Below are 19,304 nucleotides of genomic sequence, written 5' to 3' on the forward strand. Positions count from 1 at the left end.
AAAGAGAATGTTTTACAAATTACTTACAGATTTCACTCAACATCAATAGCATCTACAGATGAAAATGCGAGTGTCGAATAGGCATCGCGTCATTGTTGTACAGTAGCTACTTCTACTTTCAGGGTTAGAGAGTTGAGAAACAACTCTATTTAAAGACGGGGGATTTGATGAATCCAACTTTATTTCTCCTTGACTTACGCACTCCACTCTCCCCTCTTGGCCTACTTGCTCCCTCCCTCTCGTCTTTTTGATTAGGGAAGGCAGTATTGAGTTTCCATTTATATCCGTTTATAATGCGGCTGCCATTAGCTTATGACAGGCCGGACTAACCAAAGTCTCTGGTGGCATTACGCCGCTGGTTTTATCCTTTGCCCTATGAAGTAGTTTTATTACCTCTACGCAAATGAAATCACAGGACTCAAAGACCGTAGCGTGCCCTGAATTACTCTTTCTCTCTCTCACTGCCTATATTTCACAATATGGGGGTGGAAAAAAAACACTGAGGCACTGGTCTTAGGAAGTCTTTAAGCTCAAGGTGAGACATTGTTTGGGGTAAATGTGTTTTAACGCAAGGTTAGTTCAGCAAAGTGTGTTGCGTCAGTCATGTTGCGCGAGTCACGTCCTGTCCTCAACGGGAAACGCATAACGCCCTTTGTGGTCGTCCCCTTCTCATTAGTCTCTCGCTCTTACAGAGTCCTAATCTTAATGCTAGCTGTTCCAGTCGTCGTCCTCTCTCGGCCTGGCCATGAGGCTGATGAAGGGTGCAGAGACGCTGAGTGTGGGGTGTGATGTGTCGCGCCGGGAGAGGCGTGTGGTGTGATGTGGACACATGGGTGTGTGAGCGAGACGTGGGATGCAGTGCTGGGCTGTAATTGGGTTCGGTGCGGGTGGTTGTGATAGCCGGAGAGCTGGGGACGGACTGGAGAGAGAGAGAAACAGGCGTCGATTGGGGAGGAGAGACACAAAGTGACCTTCAGCCTGGTAGCCAGGGACTTGCTAAGGTGGTTGCTTTCTAGCTCCGTCTCTTAACAATATGTTCACCCTTTAGTGTGTCACGGCATTAACTGCTAAATTAAAATCTGCTTTGCCTGGCACTGAGCCAGAGATGAACGTGTTTAGCGCCGGTATTTACCACGAAGATCACAGTGATTTTGCAAAGACATGGTCCTGGATCAACATATTTGATTGATTCTGGAACAACATTCCTCTCCGAAAATTTAGTCCTAACCGTACCCATAACTTCTCCCTGAAATCAGAAGGAAATGATAGGTGAATAACACTGATGTAGAAGCACCTAACCCTGGTTGTAAACTTGTCCCTCAAATCTGATTGGTTAATTGTGAATGTTTTTTTTCCTCACCAAAGCCATTAAAGGCATAGTTCACTTAAAAAATCCATCAACTGTTTGGTTCATATTCTTCAAACAGGTTTGAAACAAGTTGAGGATGAGTAAATGATGTTAGAATTTCCATTCATCTTGTACCTTGTATTTTTGTCATATTTTCAAAAAGTTTTGATTTGATTTGTAGTGTTGTGATTCACGTCATAGCTGATTGGCTTGGTTCGTGGCTTATAACTCTTTAAGACTATTTTAAATCCCTATGGGAAAAAAATACTTCCGGAACCAACGCTATTGTGGCTGTGAAGTGTCATTTGACAAGCTTGATCTGTCACCATGGAAATATTAGGGTGATACATTCTAAAATAACAGTTGCCTTTTAAGAAAAAATGTTCAAACTTATATGTGAAAAGGTTAAATCTGTTATATAAACACATGTAAAAGTAACTGTGCAGAAATGCTATCAATGCATGTTAAAACATGTTAGGAAAAGATATTACTTAATAAATGATAAAGACATGATGTGTTATTATGCATTGAGTTCGAGTCAAACTCAATTAAATGAGTCAGGCTCAATTTAGATTGACAAACTCGATTAAATGTATTGCTGTAGATCACTGATAGGCTAATGCTCAGTGATATTCAATTGCACAGTGATATAATGTCTTCAATTATATTCCTATGGAGCAGTTACCGGTATATTGATGTAAGGTTAATTGTATATTTTTAATTATTAATCACCATATCATGTAAGCAATTTGTAATCGACAGTCCTAATATTAATGTTTTACTAATATATAGTTGCTTTAGTTACAGTAAACGCTACAGCCTTGGAATAGATAGTTACTGAATGCTCAACTGGAAGTAATGTTCGATACAAAAGAAAATGTATGTTGGCCATTTAAACAGACTTGCAAGAACTGCACTAATTAGAATTGTTTGGTCATATACAACTAATTTTAGAGAGGCCAAACTTGCTGACATGTGGGCACTGGTCCACTCTCTGAACTCTTCACATCACTGTAGTAGTGCTGGCGTGGCAGCCATGCCGACTCTAATGGTGCCGTTTCCAAAGCTTGAGCTCTGCGCTAATGAGCATTTGAGTGATTAAGTGGCGCCTGGAGATGCACTGAAAGAAGAAGAAGAAGAAGAAGCTGATGGCATCCACACTCAACCCTGCAGTATCTTTATCCCTCACAACCTGGTTCACTGTTAGAGCTCCAAATTGCTTAATCAATCATTGCTTCATTAATTGATTGGCAGCTCTGATAATCAGGTATTTTAAGCTCAATTCAATTGATTGACTTGCTTGATTTACAGCTTTTGGAGTTCACCGGCAGATGAATTATTTAGTGGCAATTGTTCCTTGTCATAGAGCAAAGCATTGAGGACTCATGTGACACGTGACAAATGAATGATTACGCTAATGTATCACACATCATTAGAAGACAATTGTATTGTATCTCTTTCTCATTCTTGTATGAATTTTTTTTATATACGCAAATGGTTTTTAATTCGATTTTTTAAAAATATTCATATATTTATTACTTTACCTTTTATAATGATAATAAAAAACAGGAAATTATATCGTAGAGTGAACACTTGCAGACTTTTTAAGATCTGAATATGCATAATATATAGTATGGACACTTTACTATCCCATGAGGCCATGGGAGAGAGGTTGTGAATGTATAATAAATCGATCGACAGAGCTAGATTTTTGCCAATTACCCCAGTTTCGCCTGGCATTTAAACACCTTGACGTGCGCATATGTGATGGGAAAGCGTCCTTATACGGCAGATCTAAGCACATCCAGCCACAGCGAGTGTTTTGCGGTAGGGGAAGAGAAATATTTTACAAGCTCAGACTTTTTCTTGACCCAAGAAATATAAAAAATGTGTTCTCATCTCTTGCAGCCCAAGGACAAGTTGTACAGTTGTAGAAATTTCAAATATGAGAGGAGAATGAGTCTGTGCAAGTTTACCGCTGACATTTTGAAATACTCTGGGGTTCTTTTTAACATTTTTTTACATCAGAACTCACATAATAAATATAGAATACTCTGAGTGAAATACATGGATGCTTGCGTTTCTGAAGTCACCACCAGAGAATAACGTTTTTCTTGCATTGCCGGGTTATTGATTTGCACGTAAATCAAGATATTTCAATGAACTGATTTTTGGTAGTTATCAGTGTAGTGGTGTGCATGTAAACGTACTCACTGTGGTTTGCAACCATTCTCCAGATACTCTAGATTTGCAAAGATTCTCTTTTTCTCCTCATTTCTATTGGCTCTTGAGTAATTGTGAAGCTCTTGGAATAGTGTTGGAACCCTGTGGACCTTTAATGAGCCAATCAATGGCATATTTGACCATCTACAACACTAGATACGAGTGTCTCCATTTCTTTTTCCCTGCTGAGTTCATTGCACCCTTCTTTTCAACTGTCTCACTCCATTTGCGTCTTGCCTGTCCTGTCTAACTCTGTCCGTGCCCTTGTCTGTCTGTGTCGGTCAGTGTGTGTGTGTGTGTGTGTGTGTGTGTGTGTTCAAGACTGAGGGCACGGCCTCTCTTCTCTGCTCTCTAAACCTCCCCGAGGCTTTAATTACTGCATTTGGATAATGAGTCAAATCCAATCACTCGTCTCCACTGTTCTGAATTAGTATACAGCTCCTATTATGGCAGCACCAGCCCTAGTTTCTTCACACCAGCTGCCCCGCAGTGACACGTCTTCATTTCTCGCCACTCTTTCTTTCACTTCACTTAGGACGGTGGGAGGGAAGAGGAAAAGAAATGTGTTGGAAAAATCATTCAGGGGGGAAATATATGAATATGGAGCGGAAAGACCTGTTGATATGGTAAAAGGAGGTTACATGCGGTGTCCATGCATAGATGCTTTTTGAATTGAAAGATGGTGATATTGAAACTATGCAGTGTATTTATAAAGTCAGAGGCAGTGGCTTACAGGCAATGTTGAGGAAGGTGCTTTAACTGTAGCCTGTCATACAAGCTACGCGTCTTAAAGTCTGTAGATTACACGAAGCTACAGTTTATAATAGTTGGCTGTATGACTGGTTACAATGAAAAAATAGAAACATTTTTTGTAGTGCACTTAATTTAATTGAATGTGTGCTTGTAGTGTGTATCTTAAAAGTACAGTTTTTTTATTTTTTACTGTAAAACTGCAAATAATATAATATTAATAAAAGGCCACTTAAGTGTATTTAAAAAGTACCACACTTAAGTACTTTTTTAAGTGCACTTTGTAATTATCTCAAATTAAATGTTTTTACATTTTAAATTGAAAAGTAGGCTACTTGATTATAAGTTGTACTATAGTGTGTTATTTGATATTACTATTATTTTAAATATACTAAATTTCAAATTCATCATTAATGCGTAATTACAAATATATTCAAATATAGGACACAAGTTTCAATAGAAATGACATAAATGAAATTTTGTTTACTATACATGCTTGTCAATACATTTGACAGTGCACTTTAACCGTATTTCCATGACAATTTAAGTAATTATGAAATTACTTAAAAATATGTAAGTCATACATAAGTGGGTCAAAAAAGCAAAAAAAGTTCAGCTAATTGTTATAAATATAATTTTAAACTATTATACATTTTTATTTAATTGTAAATAACGTGCATGTAAGTATCATCAAAAAATATTTCACAAAAACATTACATTTACATACAAAAAAAAATATACACCCTGGTCAAAAACAGCAATGCCCAGTTACTTCACCATTTTTTTTTTTATTGTGAAAGAGTGAACTGATCCACTAGAATGAACCAGACTTGTTAGTGCTAAATATATGAGAGAGAGAGAGAGAGAGAGATGTCTGTTAAGAAGAGTGTGTTTGATTTACCTTAGTTCGCTCAGTTATAAAGCTGCCCACGCAAAATAATATGACTTTAAAAACCTGTGATGCAGCGATGTGCCATGCTGCTTTGCTATTCTGGAAATAGCCTGTTAATGGCTACTTGCTAAAGCGACAGTATTTTGGAAACTGCAAAGATCCTGTCACACTACTGAAAAATGTAGTTAAGTAAGTATTGCCACCTGTAGTTACTCTTCATTATTGATGAGGAATGGTGATCATGAAGGCAATGCCAGTTCGATTCCTGCTAGCCTCATTCCCCTTTCCCTTCCCCAGCCGATTCTACCATTCATTACCAGTCTACAAGTTTAGCGGTTCAATAAAAGTGGCACAGTCAAAAAAATTATAATTCTGTAAGTACAAACATTCCTGAGGAAAGAGACTGAATGACAGTCCAGTTTGTACCGAGACTGTTGCAGTCGGTTAAGGTGGTTGCAGGCCTTTAGAGACAAAGGACCAGTGATTCATCTGTTACAGCTACATATACTGTACACTCATAGATAGAACCACATATCAGACTATGACTATCTGCTCCATTACAAGGATTGTACTGAGCAGTCAGTTAGTTCTAGGACTAGCCGATGTTTGTGTGGTCCAGTCGCACATCACATGTGCTTGTTCAGTGGCACTGATGACAGCAGGAGGAAAATTCCTCTGTCCACAAACTGTGTCACGATTTATTTGCTTCTCATTTGTTTTGAATGCCATTCTGTTACGACCAAATCTATTCGGAATTATGAGAATTTGAAAGTACAGTGAGCAATTTGCATTCACAAAGCATGCTATAAGCAAACTGCAAGGCGAACTTATAAGAATAACTGTGATTAGTATTGGGAGAAAATAACCGTCGCCCTAATTGAGATCCTCATTGATGATGCACTAGATCAGGGTTTCTCAACTCTCGCCCTCAAGGTCTAGTTTTCTGCAGAGTTTGCTCCAACCCTAATTAAACACACCTGAACTAGAACTTCAAGGTCTTCAGGATTACTAGACATTTGCAGGTAAGTGAGTTTATTCTAGGTTGGAGTTAAACTCTGCAGGAAAGTGGACCTCGATGACCAGAGTTGAGGACCCATCCACTAGATAATTTTTGCACATTCATATGCCATTTATCAAGACACTGCAAGTGTAACGGAGGCCAGCTAGTGAGAGCTGTGCGAGTAAATCTCACTCCCCTGATCTCAAGAGGCGTTCTAGCGACTGATGCTAGAGGCTGCGGTCTTTAGCCTCCTTGTTAGAGCGCCTGACTCCCATGGTAGAGACCCGGGTTCGAGGCCCACACAGAGCGGGGCAAGTAGGACCTGAGGGGTTGCACAAGCTTTGATTTCTCCCCCACATAATTTCACACTCAGCCTGCCAGACGATGTGACGTTTACATAGGTAAACATTGAGTCATTGACTAGTCAACTGTTTCTGGATCACTGGTCGATTACTAAAATTACCTAATTGTGCAAACCCTAATACCGGTTTGAGAAAACCAGCCCTCACTCTAGATAAACTACGCATCTCAAAAACCCCTACTTGGGGTAGGACCCTACCCTAACTTGGGGTAGCATTTGGAAGCTACCCATTCAGCTACCCACACATAATCAGCATGTTAGAGCATGTACACTACCTGGCAGGCCACATCTCCGACCCAAACACATTCCAATTACACATCCCAAAAACTGACCCTGAACAGAGATTTCCTAGATAATTCTCTTTCAGATATTTACTTACCCAAGGTCATTTCCCTAATCGTCTTTAGACCTGCTTATATCAAAAAGACAAAATGAAAATATAACTATCCTATCTTTTAAATGGGTTCCATCCTTTAGCTCTAGACTGTCGTTTTAATTCGGATTATGAAGATTATTCCCCTCAGTCCAATTTCCCCTTCCGATCAGAGATAATGTCTGTGGGAGCAGAATACACTCATAAATGAGGGAATGAGCCTATTAATCCAGTGGCCGTAGTCGAGTTTGGGAGATAACTGGGTGGTTAGAGTTGGAGATACGGGCAGATAGAAAGGAGAAATTATTGAGCTGACACATTTGGCCCTGCTTGCGGGATGGCAACGTGCAGTGTGAGACGGACCGGCCTGCTGAAACTATATGAACATGTGGGTGGGTGGGTGGGTGATTGGTTGGCTGTGTGATTGGCCTCCTGTGGAGAGGCAGTGCCGAGCCCAGAGTAATGGTTTAATCAGTGACCAGCAGTATGGAGCTATGTGTTTGCTCCATGGGAAAGCTGCGGAAACAAGACTGCATGCTGGCACACTCTAATCCCACTTTGCTTCTTTATATATGTGTGTGTGTCATGTGGGCACAAGGGAGTGAATGTACACCAGAACAGCCTTGTATGAAGTATGTTTACCCACAGCAAATCTCCCAATCGTCTGAACTGGTCTGAACCCTCAAACCTATACATTTTACGGCAAGATTACGCCATCCATCCCAGCGCTGACTTGCTGTGGAAAGCCTGTCTGACGGCTACATGGCTGTATGATGTATGATGCAGTTACGCATGTCCACGTGCGTAAGTGCTCAGGGAGTATAAGAGAACAAGACAAGGATTGCAGGACGTTGAGTGGGAAAACAGCTTAGAGAGTCACAAGCATCTGGGATGAATGGTTGACATTTGCAGAAAACAGAGCACTCTTTGGAACCTGTGCAGCTCTACGTAACATCTGACTTTCACATTGACCTTGGGGTGAAAAGGGGTGGCTCAAAACCAAGAGAACTTTACATTTTGGTCTTCTGTCTCTTGCGCAAAGAAAAGGCAATTTTATGTCCGAAGCTGAATGGATGTACTTGTTCCGTTTGTCCGTACAACAGAGCCTGCAGATTACTGTTACTTACAAGAGCATGCATCGACTAAGCAGGTTGTCGAGTTGTCTGCTTTTTCGTGAAAATGTTCCCACTATTTGATTGCAGTCTTTGTAGCTGCAAGAGCTAAAGGAATGAATTTCAGGAGTACTGAGTGCTTCATTGATCAGTTTTTTTCCTGTGCATGGCACTCTGTGGGTCAGATCCACCCCCTCATCATTCAGCACAATGGACAGCTCCACAGGTCCCCCCTCTCTATTTGTCAGCACCATGGAGAGCTCTGTTGCCTGGTTTTTGTCCTTCTGTGAGTGGAGGCGGCCGGCGGCCATTTTACATGGCTGGATCTTCAAACTCTTTGAAAGCTCTTGTTCAGATAAAGTATGCCACTCTGGGCCACTCTCGGCCCCTCTCAGCCAGGCACAATGATTAACCCTACAGCACCTGCAGCCCTCTTAATGTCTCTCTCTCGCTCTCTTAAATTGAGTGTAAATGGCAGATGCCATGTGTGGGAAGAAAGGGTCGGTGGTGCGTCTGGGGTCGCTTCTCTCCTCTTGGTTCTGCTCAGGTGTTTGATTATTGGCTCCCGAAGCGATTAGGACACATGGGAGCTGCTTTTCTAGTCTCAAGCCTTGCATTAGGGTGGCGGATGGCACCCGGCGGAGAGCTGTGTGAAGGAGTGGGAGGATGTTAACAGAGTGTGTACGTAACTCTCACAGTTTGCTTGAGCGAGAGGGTAAATAGTTTGCTCCTTAGGACTACGAAGGCTGGAAATATGATCACTGCCTGTGAAAAACCCTCGTCCATTCCTCTGATTACTTCTCTTTCCATTTTGTGTTATCTATTTTCTCTTTTTAGATTTTTGTGACTGTGTGTGTGGTGGGTCATAAAGGTTTGCTGTAATAAACAGTTCCATATGCTGCTAATTACACCAATAATCCATGCAAGTGTTAGGCTCATTTTAAAATCAACATGAAGTCATAGTTGAACCTGTTTATTTTTTAACCTGTTTCTGGTCTGTATGACAATGATCATGTTATTCATAATATGTTGTGCAAATGTCTTGCTCTGCCTCTAAAATAGAATTTCCTCTTACTTTGTACACCCATCCTCTCTATCCACCTATGTAACATCCACTTTTCACGATTCAATCAATTCAAATGTATAACATCATGTCCCACACTAAAATTTCACTCTGAAATGTGCCAAATTACAGAAGTAAAATGGTTTGTGAACAGTGTGTCGACTTGAACAGTTCATAATAAATGTACGTTTCTCTCTCTTCATGTAGCGTTAAGTCGCTCTGCAATGCCATTTGGTCTGATGCGGAGGGAGTTGGCATGCGAGGGTTACCCCATCGAGCTCCGCTGCCCCGGCAGTGATGTCATCATGATCGAGACAGCCAACTACGGTCGCACGGACGACAAGATCTGTGACGCCGACCCCTTTCAGATGGAGAATGTACAGTGTTACCTGCCAGATGCCTTCAAGATCATGTCACAAAGGTACATCGGAGCGGGGTTCATTTTTACAATGTCTATTTTTGTCATAGTTTTTGTCTTTTGATGAAAAGTCATAAATCATTTTTATAATTTACCTCTGATTAAATGACAGCTGACAAAGATCACATATCAGCTGATTATAATGGTCAAAATGACAAAAATGTGTAAAACATTAACATTTTGAAAAATGTAGAAACATTTATATGTTATATTACACCACCATTCAAAAGTGTATATAATATAATTTAAGTAATAATAATACTTTTGTTCAGCAAGGATGCATTAAACTGATAAAAATGGCTTTCCCCACACATTTTGCATATGCCTGTGAATACAGTTTATTCAGCAAGGATAATTGATCAAAAGTGAAAGTAAAGTCATTCATGTTGCAAAAGGTTTATGTTTCAAATAAACACTGTTCTTTTGAAATTTCTGTTCATGAAAGAAACCTGAAATAAATTTGTCACAATTTCCACCAAAATAAAAATCAAGCGGCAACATGAATGTTTCCTGAGCATCAAATCATCATATTAGAGTGATTTCTGAAGGATCATGTGACACTGAAGACTGGAGTAATGATGCAGAAAATTAAGCGTTGATCACAGGAATATATTGTATTTTAAAATATATTATAATAGAAAATTGTAATAATATTTTAAATTGTAATAATATTTCACAATATTAAGACACATTAAAAAAATCCTACCGATCCCAGGCGGTAGTACTGTATATTATCATCAACAGTATGTCGTAATTAAAATCATTTCATTATAATCATCATGATGCATCTTTTTGGTCTCGTCTTCGTTATGGTAATTTTGTCGGTAACTTTGTTGACGAGATTAACACTGCACGGAGAGAGAGGGTGGTATAAATGTTACAAATTACTCTGACTGTCCATGTCACTGTTTTGTTTGCATGCACTGTGTATTCCAGAGTGAATTGATATGGTTGAGTGGTTAAGTGAGTGTTTAGCGTGTGTGTTTGAATAATGTGAGCATAACCGTTGTGTTGTGTGTGTGTGTGTGTGTGTGTGTGTGTGTGTGTGTGTGTGTGTGTGTGTGTGTGTGTGTGTGTGTGTGTGTGTGTCCCGCCTGCAGTTCCAGTCCCTGTCTGTGCTCAGCATTTGCTTCCTCGGAGATGAGATCAATGATTCCCTATTCTAGCTATCCATCAGCCTTGTAATGGAGAGAGAGAGAGAAAGAGAGAGAGAGTGAGAGAAAGAGAATGAACAGAGGAGGCATGTGGGAGGGATGAGTAGATTGAGAGAGGGATTGGACTGGGAATGATGCTGCACTAGTAGAGAGATGATGAGGGGATATTGAGAGAGGGATTTGAAAAGAGAAGTGTCTCTGCATCTGTTTAAGGGAGAATAAATCTTTACCGTGCTAGATCTGTGTTTGCATTTCATACCGATAACAACCCTGCATTCATGCATTTATCTGCTTTAGTCCTCCGCACCCCTTCGACTGACGCTGTCTGTCACGTGATCACACCTATAGTGAGAAATTATGACCTCATACTTAGAACTAGACATTTGAGCAAACCCCTAACCTTTAGTATTACATTTTAACATGTAGCCTATGTCTCATCTACTAACATGAATGACACCTTATATCATGCATCTACTTGTATGGTTTCTGTTTGGCAGCCTTAGCTGCCAGTTATTTGACCGTTTTTATGATTGTTTTGTTTCGATTTTTGTTTTGTTTTACAGTGTCACAAAATAGAAACCTTAAATCCTTGATCTCAAACCTGCAAGTATAAATCTGTTTTTTTTATTTCATATTTAGATTTGTTTTTTTACTCATTGATACATTTTTAGGTTCATTATTTCCAATTTCAAAGTGAATATTAAGGTGTATATATATATATATATAAAAATTTTAGCAATGTTGTGTTCTTTGTTTACTATCATTATTTGTGCACTACTGTTTCAATGTATGGGGTCGTTAGGATTTTTTTTTAAGGTATGATATCTTAAAGTCTCTAATGCTCACGAAGACTGCATTTGTTTGATTAAAGAAAATGCAGAAAAAACATTAATATTGTGTGAAATAATTACAATTTAAATTGACTGTTTTCAATTTTATATATATTAAAATGTAATTTATTCCTTTGATGCAAAGCTGAATTTTCAGCATCATTACTCCAGTCTTCAGTGTTACATGATCCTTCAGAAATTATGAAATAATGACTATTATATTCAATTCCATTCCATTATATTATAAAGTTTGAAGACCACTGCTATAGACAAATTATGCAAATTCAAATACAGTAGATTAACATTTAATTTAGGTGGTTTTAGTTTCTCTCTAGCAAATAATTGAAAGCAGAAAATAAATAAAAAATCACTCACACACACACACACACACACACACACACCTACACACATTCTGATCATCACAAACAATCTCAGTGTAATTTCTTAGTGTAATATATATTATATACACTGCCGTTCAAAAGTTTGGGATCGGATCGGTAAGATTTTTTTATGTTTTTAAAAGATCTCTCTTATGCTCACCAAGGCTTATTTGATTATAATAAAAATAAAAAACGGTAATGTTGTTAAATATTATTACAATTTCAAAAACCTGTTTTTCATTTGAATATATTAAAATTTTCAGCATCATTACTCCACTCTTCAGGTCACATGATCCTGATGAGTGAGCAGAAGAGACTTTCAAACTTTTAAACAGCAGTGTATATAAACGAATTTTTTAAAAGTTAAACCAGTTCAATAATTTGTGTGTGTTTATGTGTATAGTGGTGATTGAACGAATGATCCTTGACTTTGCTTTTTTCTTTCTCTCTCTCTCTGGTCTTCTCAGGTGTAATAATCGGACTCAGTGTGTGGTGGTGGCTGGGTCTGATGTTTTTCCTGACCCCTGTCCAGGAACCTACAAGTACCTGGAGATCCAGTATGAATGTGTGCCATACAGTGAGTAACCATGCAGACACTCCATCCCAACAGCCCCACCCCCTCGCCTCTCCTGTCCCGCCCCTTCACCTCCCCAACCCCACCCCACCTAAACCCGCCCCCTCAACCAGTTACTGCCATCCACAGACACACACTCACTCACTCATGCTCAGTCACGCACACACACACTCACGAGTGCGTTCTCTCCTTCACGCACACACACATCCTCTCGGTTCTCTCTCTCTTTCTTACACTCGCACGCACACACTCTCTCTCTCTCACACTTTAAACCGCCTTTTTTTTTTCCATCGGCAGTGCAACGTTCCAGAGGCTGAGGGAGATTTTCACATTGGGGAGGTGCTTCGTGCACAAACATACACACAAACCGGGGCAGATAAGCATTCGATATCCCCAGCGCTGTGCAGACTCGGGCTTTATTGGCGATCATAAGCACACAAACACACTCGTGCACAGCCTCACACAATAACAAAATGACCCAGAGGGTGCTTTATCTGGCATTAAACACCTTTACCTCCCCTCTGACAGACAATCAAAATGAAAATTGGGCCGCGGCGAGGCTGCGAGAGAGGTGTGTGTGCGTCGCACAATGGGAATGTTAACACAAACCTCAAATTTATTTCAGACAGCACGACCCAAAGTCGCACACATGCTAATATTCCCATGGCAACATTCGGCTCTCTGTGGCGCTGCTTCACTTGCGAATGAGAGGCAGGTGTGAAATTTCGAGCGAGCGAACGCCGACTCGAACATGTTTCCGGAGGTGGACTCATGTGAAAATCTCCCGTCAGACGATACCCCCCTCCTCCCCCTCATGAGCGCTGACTTTACGTGTGCAGGTGGTCCAGACCGGGCCGTGATTCAGCGGAGGGTGGGTCTGTGGGGCTTTAGGTGTGTAGTTTGGTTTTGGGGGGGAAGTTAATGGGTTTTACTGTGAGCGGGAAGGGGGTTATTAACTCTAATCTATAATCCCAGGGTCAGTTTCTCTACTCTTCCCACAGGAAATAAAGAGGATGGACTACAACCCGCCAGTTCACTCTGCTCACTAATCCTCCTTTCTCTTTTTTTCTCTCTTTCAGCGTTCTGCTTTCTTCGTGCGCTCCTCTCATTCGTAATCACTCTTCTGACATTTTTATTTTCTCGTCCAGTCTTTTGTTTTACTCGCTTATTTTTTTGCTTTTGTTCTTCGTTTCTCTTTGGATTCACCTGCTGCCTTCTCTCTTTTTTTTGTCTCGTACACACACGCGCTCTTTAGCCTTCATCTCTTTGTTTTTTTCTTTGACATGCTTTTATTCGATCTCCACCATCACTTCCCCTTTTTCTGTCTCTTTCTCTTTCTTTTACAGGTTTCGGGAGGCGCCCAGAAGAGTTGAGCATTTATCTTTTACTTTTTCTGTCTCTTTCTCTTTCTTTTGCAGGTTTCGGGAGGTGCCAAGAAGAGTTGAGCATTTATCTTTTAAAGCTCTCAAACTCTTTCTCTCTCTCTCTCTCTCTCACACACACACACACACACTTGTACGGAATGAACGGGACTCTTCAGCCCACACTCTCTGACCACCTTTGCCCAGCGACCGTAATCCTCAATCCGCTTCTAGTGCAAATACTCTTCCTCGCTTTCCTCTTTCGGGTGCTTAGCAAGACTCAGGTTTTCCTCTGAGGCAGCGGCTAGTCTCTCCCTCTCTCTCAAAAACTCAATGTCTCTCTTTGTTATTTCATATTTCAACAGTATTAACACTTTGTTTTAAGGGGAGACACCCCAGTTGAATAGAAAAAAAAAAAAAACTAATATCTTTTGAATTACAAGTTTTTAGAATATTTATGTTTAAATATGCAAATTAGGTAGTATCTCATTAAATATGCACTAATTTGCATATATTTCCAGAAGAGAAATCTGAACATTGGATAAAACCAGATTCTAAATTCTTGTTTCATTTTGTTGACATATTAGAGTCAAAGGATTTTACAGAGGGGATTTTGGATATCTCTTTTTATCACTCCATTAATAAGAGAAAAACTGGCAACGGCCATAAAAAAATCAATTTTCGCCCCTTTTTTAGGTATAAAATGTTGTATAAATCAGAATCTGAATGATATATGAACAAACCTCTCTGTAAAAACCTTAAGAATATAGATAGGAATACAACTGGAAAGTTGAATGAGAAAAAAAAAAACATTTTGAGAAAACGGCCTTTTAAATTGACATCAGCCAATGAGATTTGTGCCAGTGAGCGCTCTTTGCGCGTTTTCAGCCATGCCAAATCCTGCATTTAGTAAATGTTTTTAAAGGGGATGCATATCCTCATGGTGTTGGTTCACCCTCCATGTATGATCAGAAAATGTATATTTTATGTTTTGGTGTTGTTTTCTATTTCAGTTCTGTCAGGACCACTATCGTCAAATACGATTGACAGTTAACATACGGTTAGGATTGGCGATGTGGTTCTGTTCTGGATAAGCCTAGCCTAGCCTAGCATGGATAAGAGCAGGGAAAGCAGCAATAACCCCCCTTAGGGTAAACAGAACAGAACCACATGAATGTATGCAGATATCATTAATTCATTTTAATGTATAACATAATTCGAGAATTTATTCTGATTCAGAAGGAATCCGAATGCCAAATCCTGACTGGCGAGAGGAGGAGCTGGGGATGGAGGAGGGTTATTAGCTCCTGAGAAACGCGATAGCTGCTGATAATACTGAAGGAGCTTATGCATGTATACAGTGATAGGCGTCGTATTCCTATAGGTAGACGTGGATCAGCTGAGAGTCAGCTGATGCGAGCTTGACTAACATGACCTGTTTTGGTGAATAGATCATAACAAAAAGCCATTTCTATTTCATAGTAAGTGTGTAAAGCAGGCTAGTCGGTGCGTTAGCATGACATATGTTGGCGAGCCGCATGCAGTTGAGTCACAGCTGAAACACTAACACGCCTCACCACTCTGCTCACTGCTTCATTTAGCCTGTCACAGTTATTTTCCTCTTTCTTTGTTGTTGCTTCCTCCTTAGTTGCCATCTCTAGGATGCTGGTTTGAAATAGCACCGTGCGCAGAGGTGAGAGGATGCGTGATTAACTAGCTGCTGACTTGCATTTTATCTCCTATTTTTAAAAAAAACTTTGTTTATGGTGTTTGAGGAATAGAAAGGTGAGGAAAACTGGGACCTGATTCCACCATGATGAAAAGTTCTCGCTGTCTGAAGTGACAAAGAACAGCCAATTATCGAAATCCTCCGTCAGCCTCGTCTCCCCCGAGAGAGTGTGGGCACGGAAGGGACGCGCTCCGCTCCTTTCCTCCGCTCCTCTCCGGGCTCCACATGTTGTTGGCTAGCGTGATGGAATAAATAGAAACGCGCCTCAATTATATCCAGACTTCACGCCCCTAGAACGGCGAACCAATTCGGCCATTTTTAATTACCGGGGGATGGTGGCATCGCGCGGGCCTCTGTGGAGATTTGTCGAGATTAATTGAATTTACTGCGGCTAATTGCTCTGATAATGCCCCATCTTTCACGGCTGCTGGAGAACACGTTCCGCGCCGTTATTGGCGTGTTTATCACTGACACATGTCCATTTGTTTGTTTATTTAGTATGTAAGGAAGAATGAATAAGGGCTACTGCGTTTAAGGACGTAGCTTGGCTTCTGACAGACAGTTTGTGTGCGAGTGATGATAACAGCCACCCGAGACAGAATGGCGATAGATTCAGCCAAACTGTCTTACACTCTCGCACACATACACACAATTAAGGGCAGAGTCAATACGCCCGCCAACACACACACACACAACCGCGACTGTAGCCAGCATGTCAAAGTCGGCTGCTGAGTGCCAGCAGGAGTCAAACTTTCCGGCCCTCATATCCACAGAGCTCAACGTCTCAGAGGAAATGACAAACGGGCAGCGCCCCATAAAGACAAACAGCAGCGCCTGACTCAGTCAGCGGAGACTCGCTGGAACTCCACACAGCCTGAGGCCATGTCGGCCAAGAAGCATTACTGCATCGACGACCTCTGTAACACGTCCTCGTTCGCTCTTGCGGCAGAAATCTGTTTAGTCGAGTCGGTTGGCATCTTTTCCTCGGTGTCCGGTGTCGTTTTGCATTATATAACAAGACCGCACGCACTTGATACTCGCGCTAGCTTATCTGATAAACTTAGCCGGGTCAAGAAAAGGCAATTAGATGCATTTAAAGGTACGGCGTCTTAAGTTAGTCTTCACAATAGGCAGCACACGCTCAGCTTATCACTCTGTCCAGTTCATCGATCGGTACTTTAAGAGTAAGGTCGTGGTCACGTCATGCAACGACCGTAATTACTAGATGACAATTACTCTCTGCTGGTCACGTCCTTGCAAACAGACATTAATCATTTCTTTTGGTGTTGCTCTTCATGCCAATAAAAGTGGAGCGGTTGGCTCGTCAACTCTCTATGCTAAGAAAGTAAACCATATATAATATCTTTTTTTCTTTTTTTTTTTTGATCAAACTCATTGTTATTATTACTTTTATTATAGTTCAATTATAAGGGGAGAGCGGGGCACAACGTAACGCGGGGCTAGTTGTAACACACTTGTTTTAAATACTTCCACACTTGCTAGCATGACGAAACTTACTGTATTTACTAATTGCCATATCAACATTATATAGAAAAAAAAATATTCAGAACTCTTTGGAAGATATCACTGAACATTTATTTAACCATAGCAAAACTAAATTTCTTACTTGTGTTAATTTTTCATCTCTAGTTTTTGTGTTTATTTAAAATTAGACAAATCTGATATTATTTTAATCGCCATTATGTTATTTAACAGTTGATATGGTTCTTTAATGGTTCGCTAACTAGCAGAAGACACTAGCAGGGTTTAAATCCCAGTTGTGCAGATGGGGAACGTTATAACACTGTGTTACAATGTGCCCCTATTAGAACTATTCTATTCTATTCTATTCTATTCTATTCTATTCTATTCTATTCTATTCTATTCTATTCTATTCTATACCTTATGAATTCTATTGGGAAAACATGAGAAAAAGGTGAAGACTGAGAGTCAATGTTCAGAAATGATTAATTATTTTTATGTTTTGAACTATGCTGTATAGCTGTGTTTTCCGGTGTGTTCGTTGTCAAACTCAAAAATGTGTTTATTTTTAATGAATTTTCAAACCGCGTTTTTTAGACTGTCTTTGGTTCACTGCAGTTTTATGGAGAAAATACTCAGCAATGGTGTTGACTTATGAATTTGTACATGGTTTGCCTTAAAGCATATTAAAAACAACACATAGACATATAAACAACATTAAAAGCTTGATTTTCACCATAGGGAGAACTATAAACATAATCAACTAATGTTTGATAACCAAAAAGAAATATATTTTTTCTGACTAGGAAATGCATGCATTTGGTTTTTATATGTAATACAATGGCATTCATACATTATGACCGTGGCTGAAGTATCCAAATACTTTCACACATTGTACTGCACATAATGTTATACACATAGCCAGAAGCATGCCATGCTGCTATATGATTGCATTCCTTCACCAGAACCTATACGAAAAGAAAATGCAGTTGTTTGTATTCAGTGCACATCCTGACTGCATTTGCTTGTTTTATTTTGGCCTCATAAATCCTTAGAAGAGTTTCTTTTTTTTTTTTTTTTTTAAGGATGTAAATGTGAGAGAAAATATTTTAGTGGTATTCCAGCCCAACTCTCCCAGAAACAGTGGGCGTATATATGAGCACTAGGTGTTTTGGTGTAATTTGGTCTTTGTGAGAGAGAGAGACGGAGAGCTTTGAAACCACTGCAGCTGAGAGTTATTAATATGTATTAGGCCTACATTATTCGTGAATCTCAAAGTTCGTGGAGTGACATGCGCAAACAGCTTGCCGCCGGGTGTGTCTCCAACTCCACCTCTTGATGCCAAAGAAAAAAATATTAGCGTGGAGACACGTTCTGGGGGCTATGCGAAGCACGCATCATCTTCTAGCTGTGCTCCTCAGGTGTGTGTTCATTAGCTCTCCTCATTATCACATGAGTAATTGATGATATTGCGGAGACCGCTGGGCTGAGGGGGCTCAAGGGCCACCGTACTTGTTCACAATGACAGCCAGAAGCAGGAAGCCACTGAAACTCTCACAATGAATCCGCATGCATGAGCGGTTGACATGTTTCTAATGCGCGGGTGTTTATGTTTGTGTGATCGTGTGGATGTGCGTGTCTTTTTCTTTACAGGTGGAAGAGGAGACATGAATTAGTCAAGTAACACTTTCCTTTTCTCCTTCTTCCCACGTTTTCATCATAGCCTCATGAGGAAATGTTCCTGCAGTATCTATCTATCTATCTATCCGTTCTATTCATTTTATCTATCTATCTATCTATCTATCTATCTATCTATCCGTTCTATTCATTTTATCTATCTATCTATCTATCTATCTATCTATCTATCTATCCGTTCTATTCATTTTATCTATCTATCTATCTATCTATCTATCTATCTATCTATCTATCTATCTATCTATCCGTTCTATTCATTTTATCTATCTATCTATCTATCTATCTATCTATCCGTTCTATTCATTTTATCTATCTATCTATCTATCTATCTATCTATCTATCTATCTATCTATCCGTTCTATTCATTTTATCTACCTATCTATCTATCTATCTATCTATCTATCTATCTATCTATCCGTTCTATTCATTTTATCTATCTATCTATCTATCTATCTCTATCTATCTATCTGTCTGTCTATCTGTCAATCTGTCTGTTCTAATCACTATTTCTTTCTTTCTATCTATCTATCTATCTATCTATCTATCTATCTATCCGTTC

The 19,304-nt window shown here is 39.9% G+C and overlaps 1 protein-coding gene across 2 annotated transcripts in view; it reads left to right on the plus strand.

Annotated features, from left to right (window-relative positions):
* Positions 1-19,304, plus strand: part of adgrl1a (adhesion G protein-coupled receptor L1a) — a 113,468-nt gene that overhangs the window by 34,289 nt on the left and 59,875 nt on the right. For both annotated transcript variants that reach the window (XM_084408633.1, XM_084408632.1), the window contains 2 exons: positions 9,330-9,543; positions 12,372-12,481. In XM_084408633.1, the coding sequence (XP_084264759.1) occupies positions 9,330-9,543; positions 12,372-12,481 (324 nt within the window). The remainder of the gene's footprint in view (positions 1-9,329; positions 9,544-12,371; positions 12,482-19,304) is intronic.

The sequence above is a fragment of the Rutilus rutilus genome (genome assembly GCF_951802725.1).
Source record: "Rutilus rutilus genome assembly, chromosome: 1".
In the NCBI taxonomy this organism is placed as follows: domain Eukaryota; kingdom Metazoa; phylum Chordata; class Actinopteri; order Cypriniformes; family Leuciscidae; genus Rutilus; species Rutilus rutilus.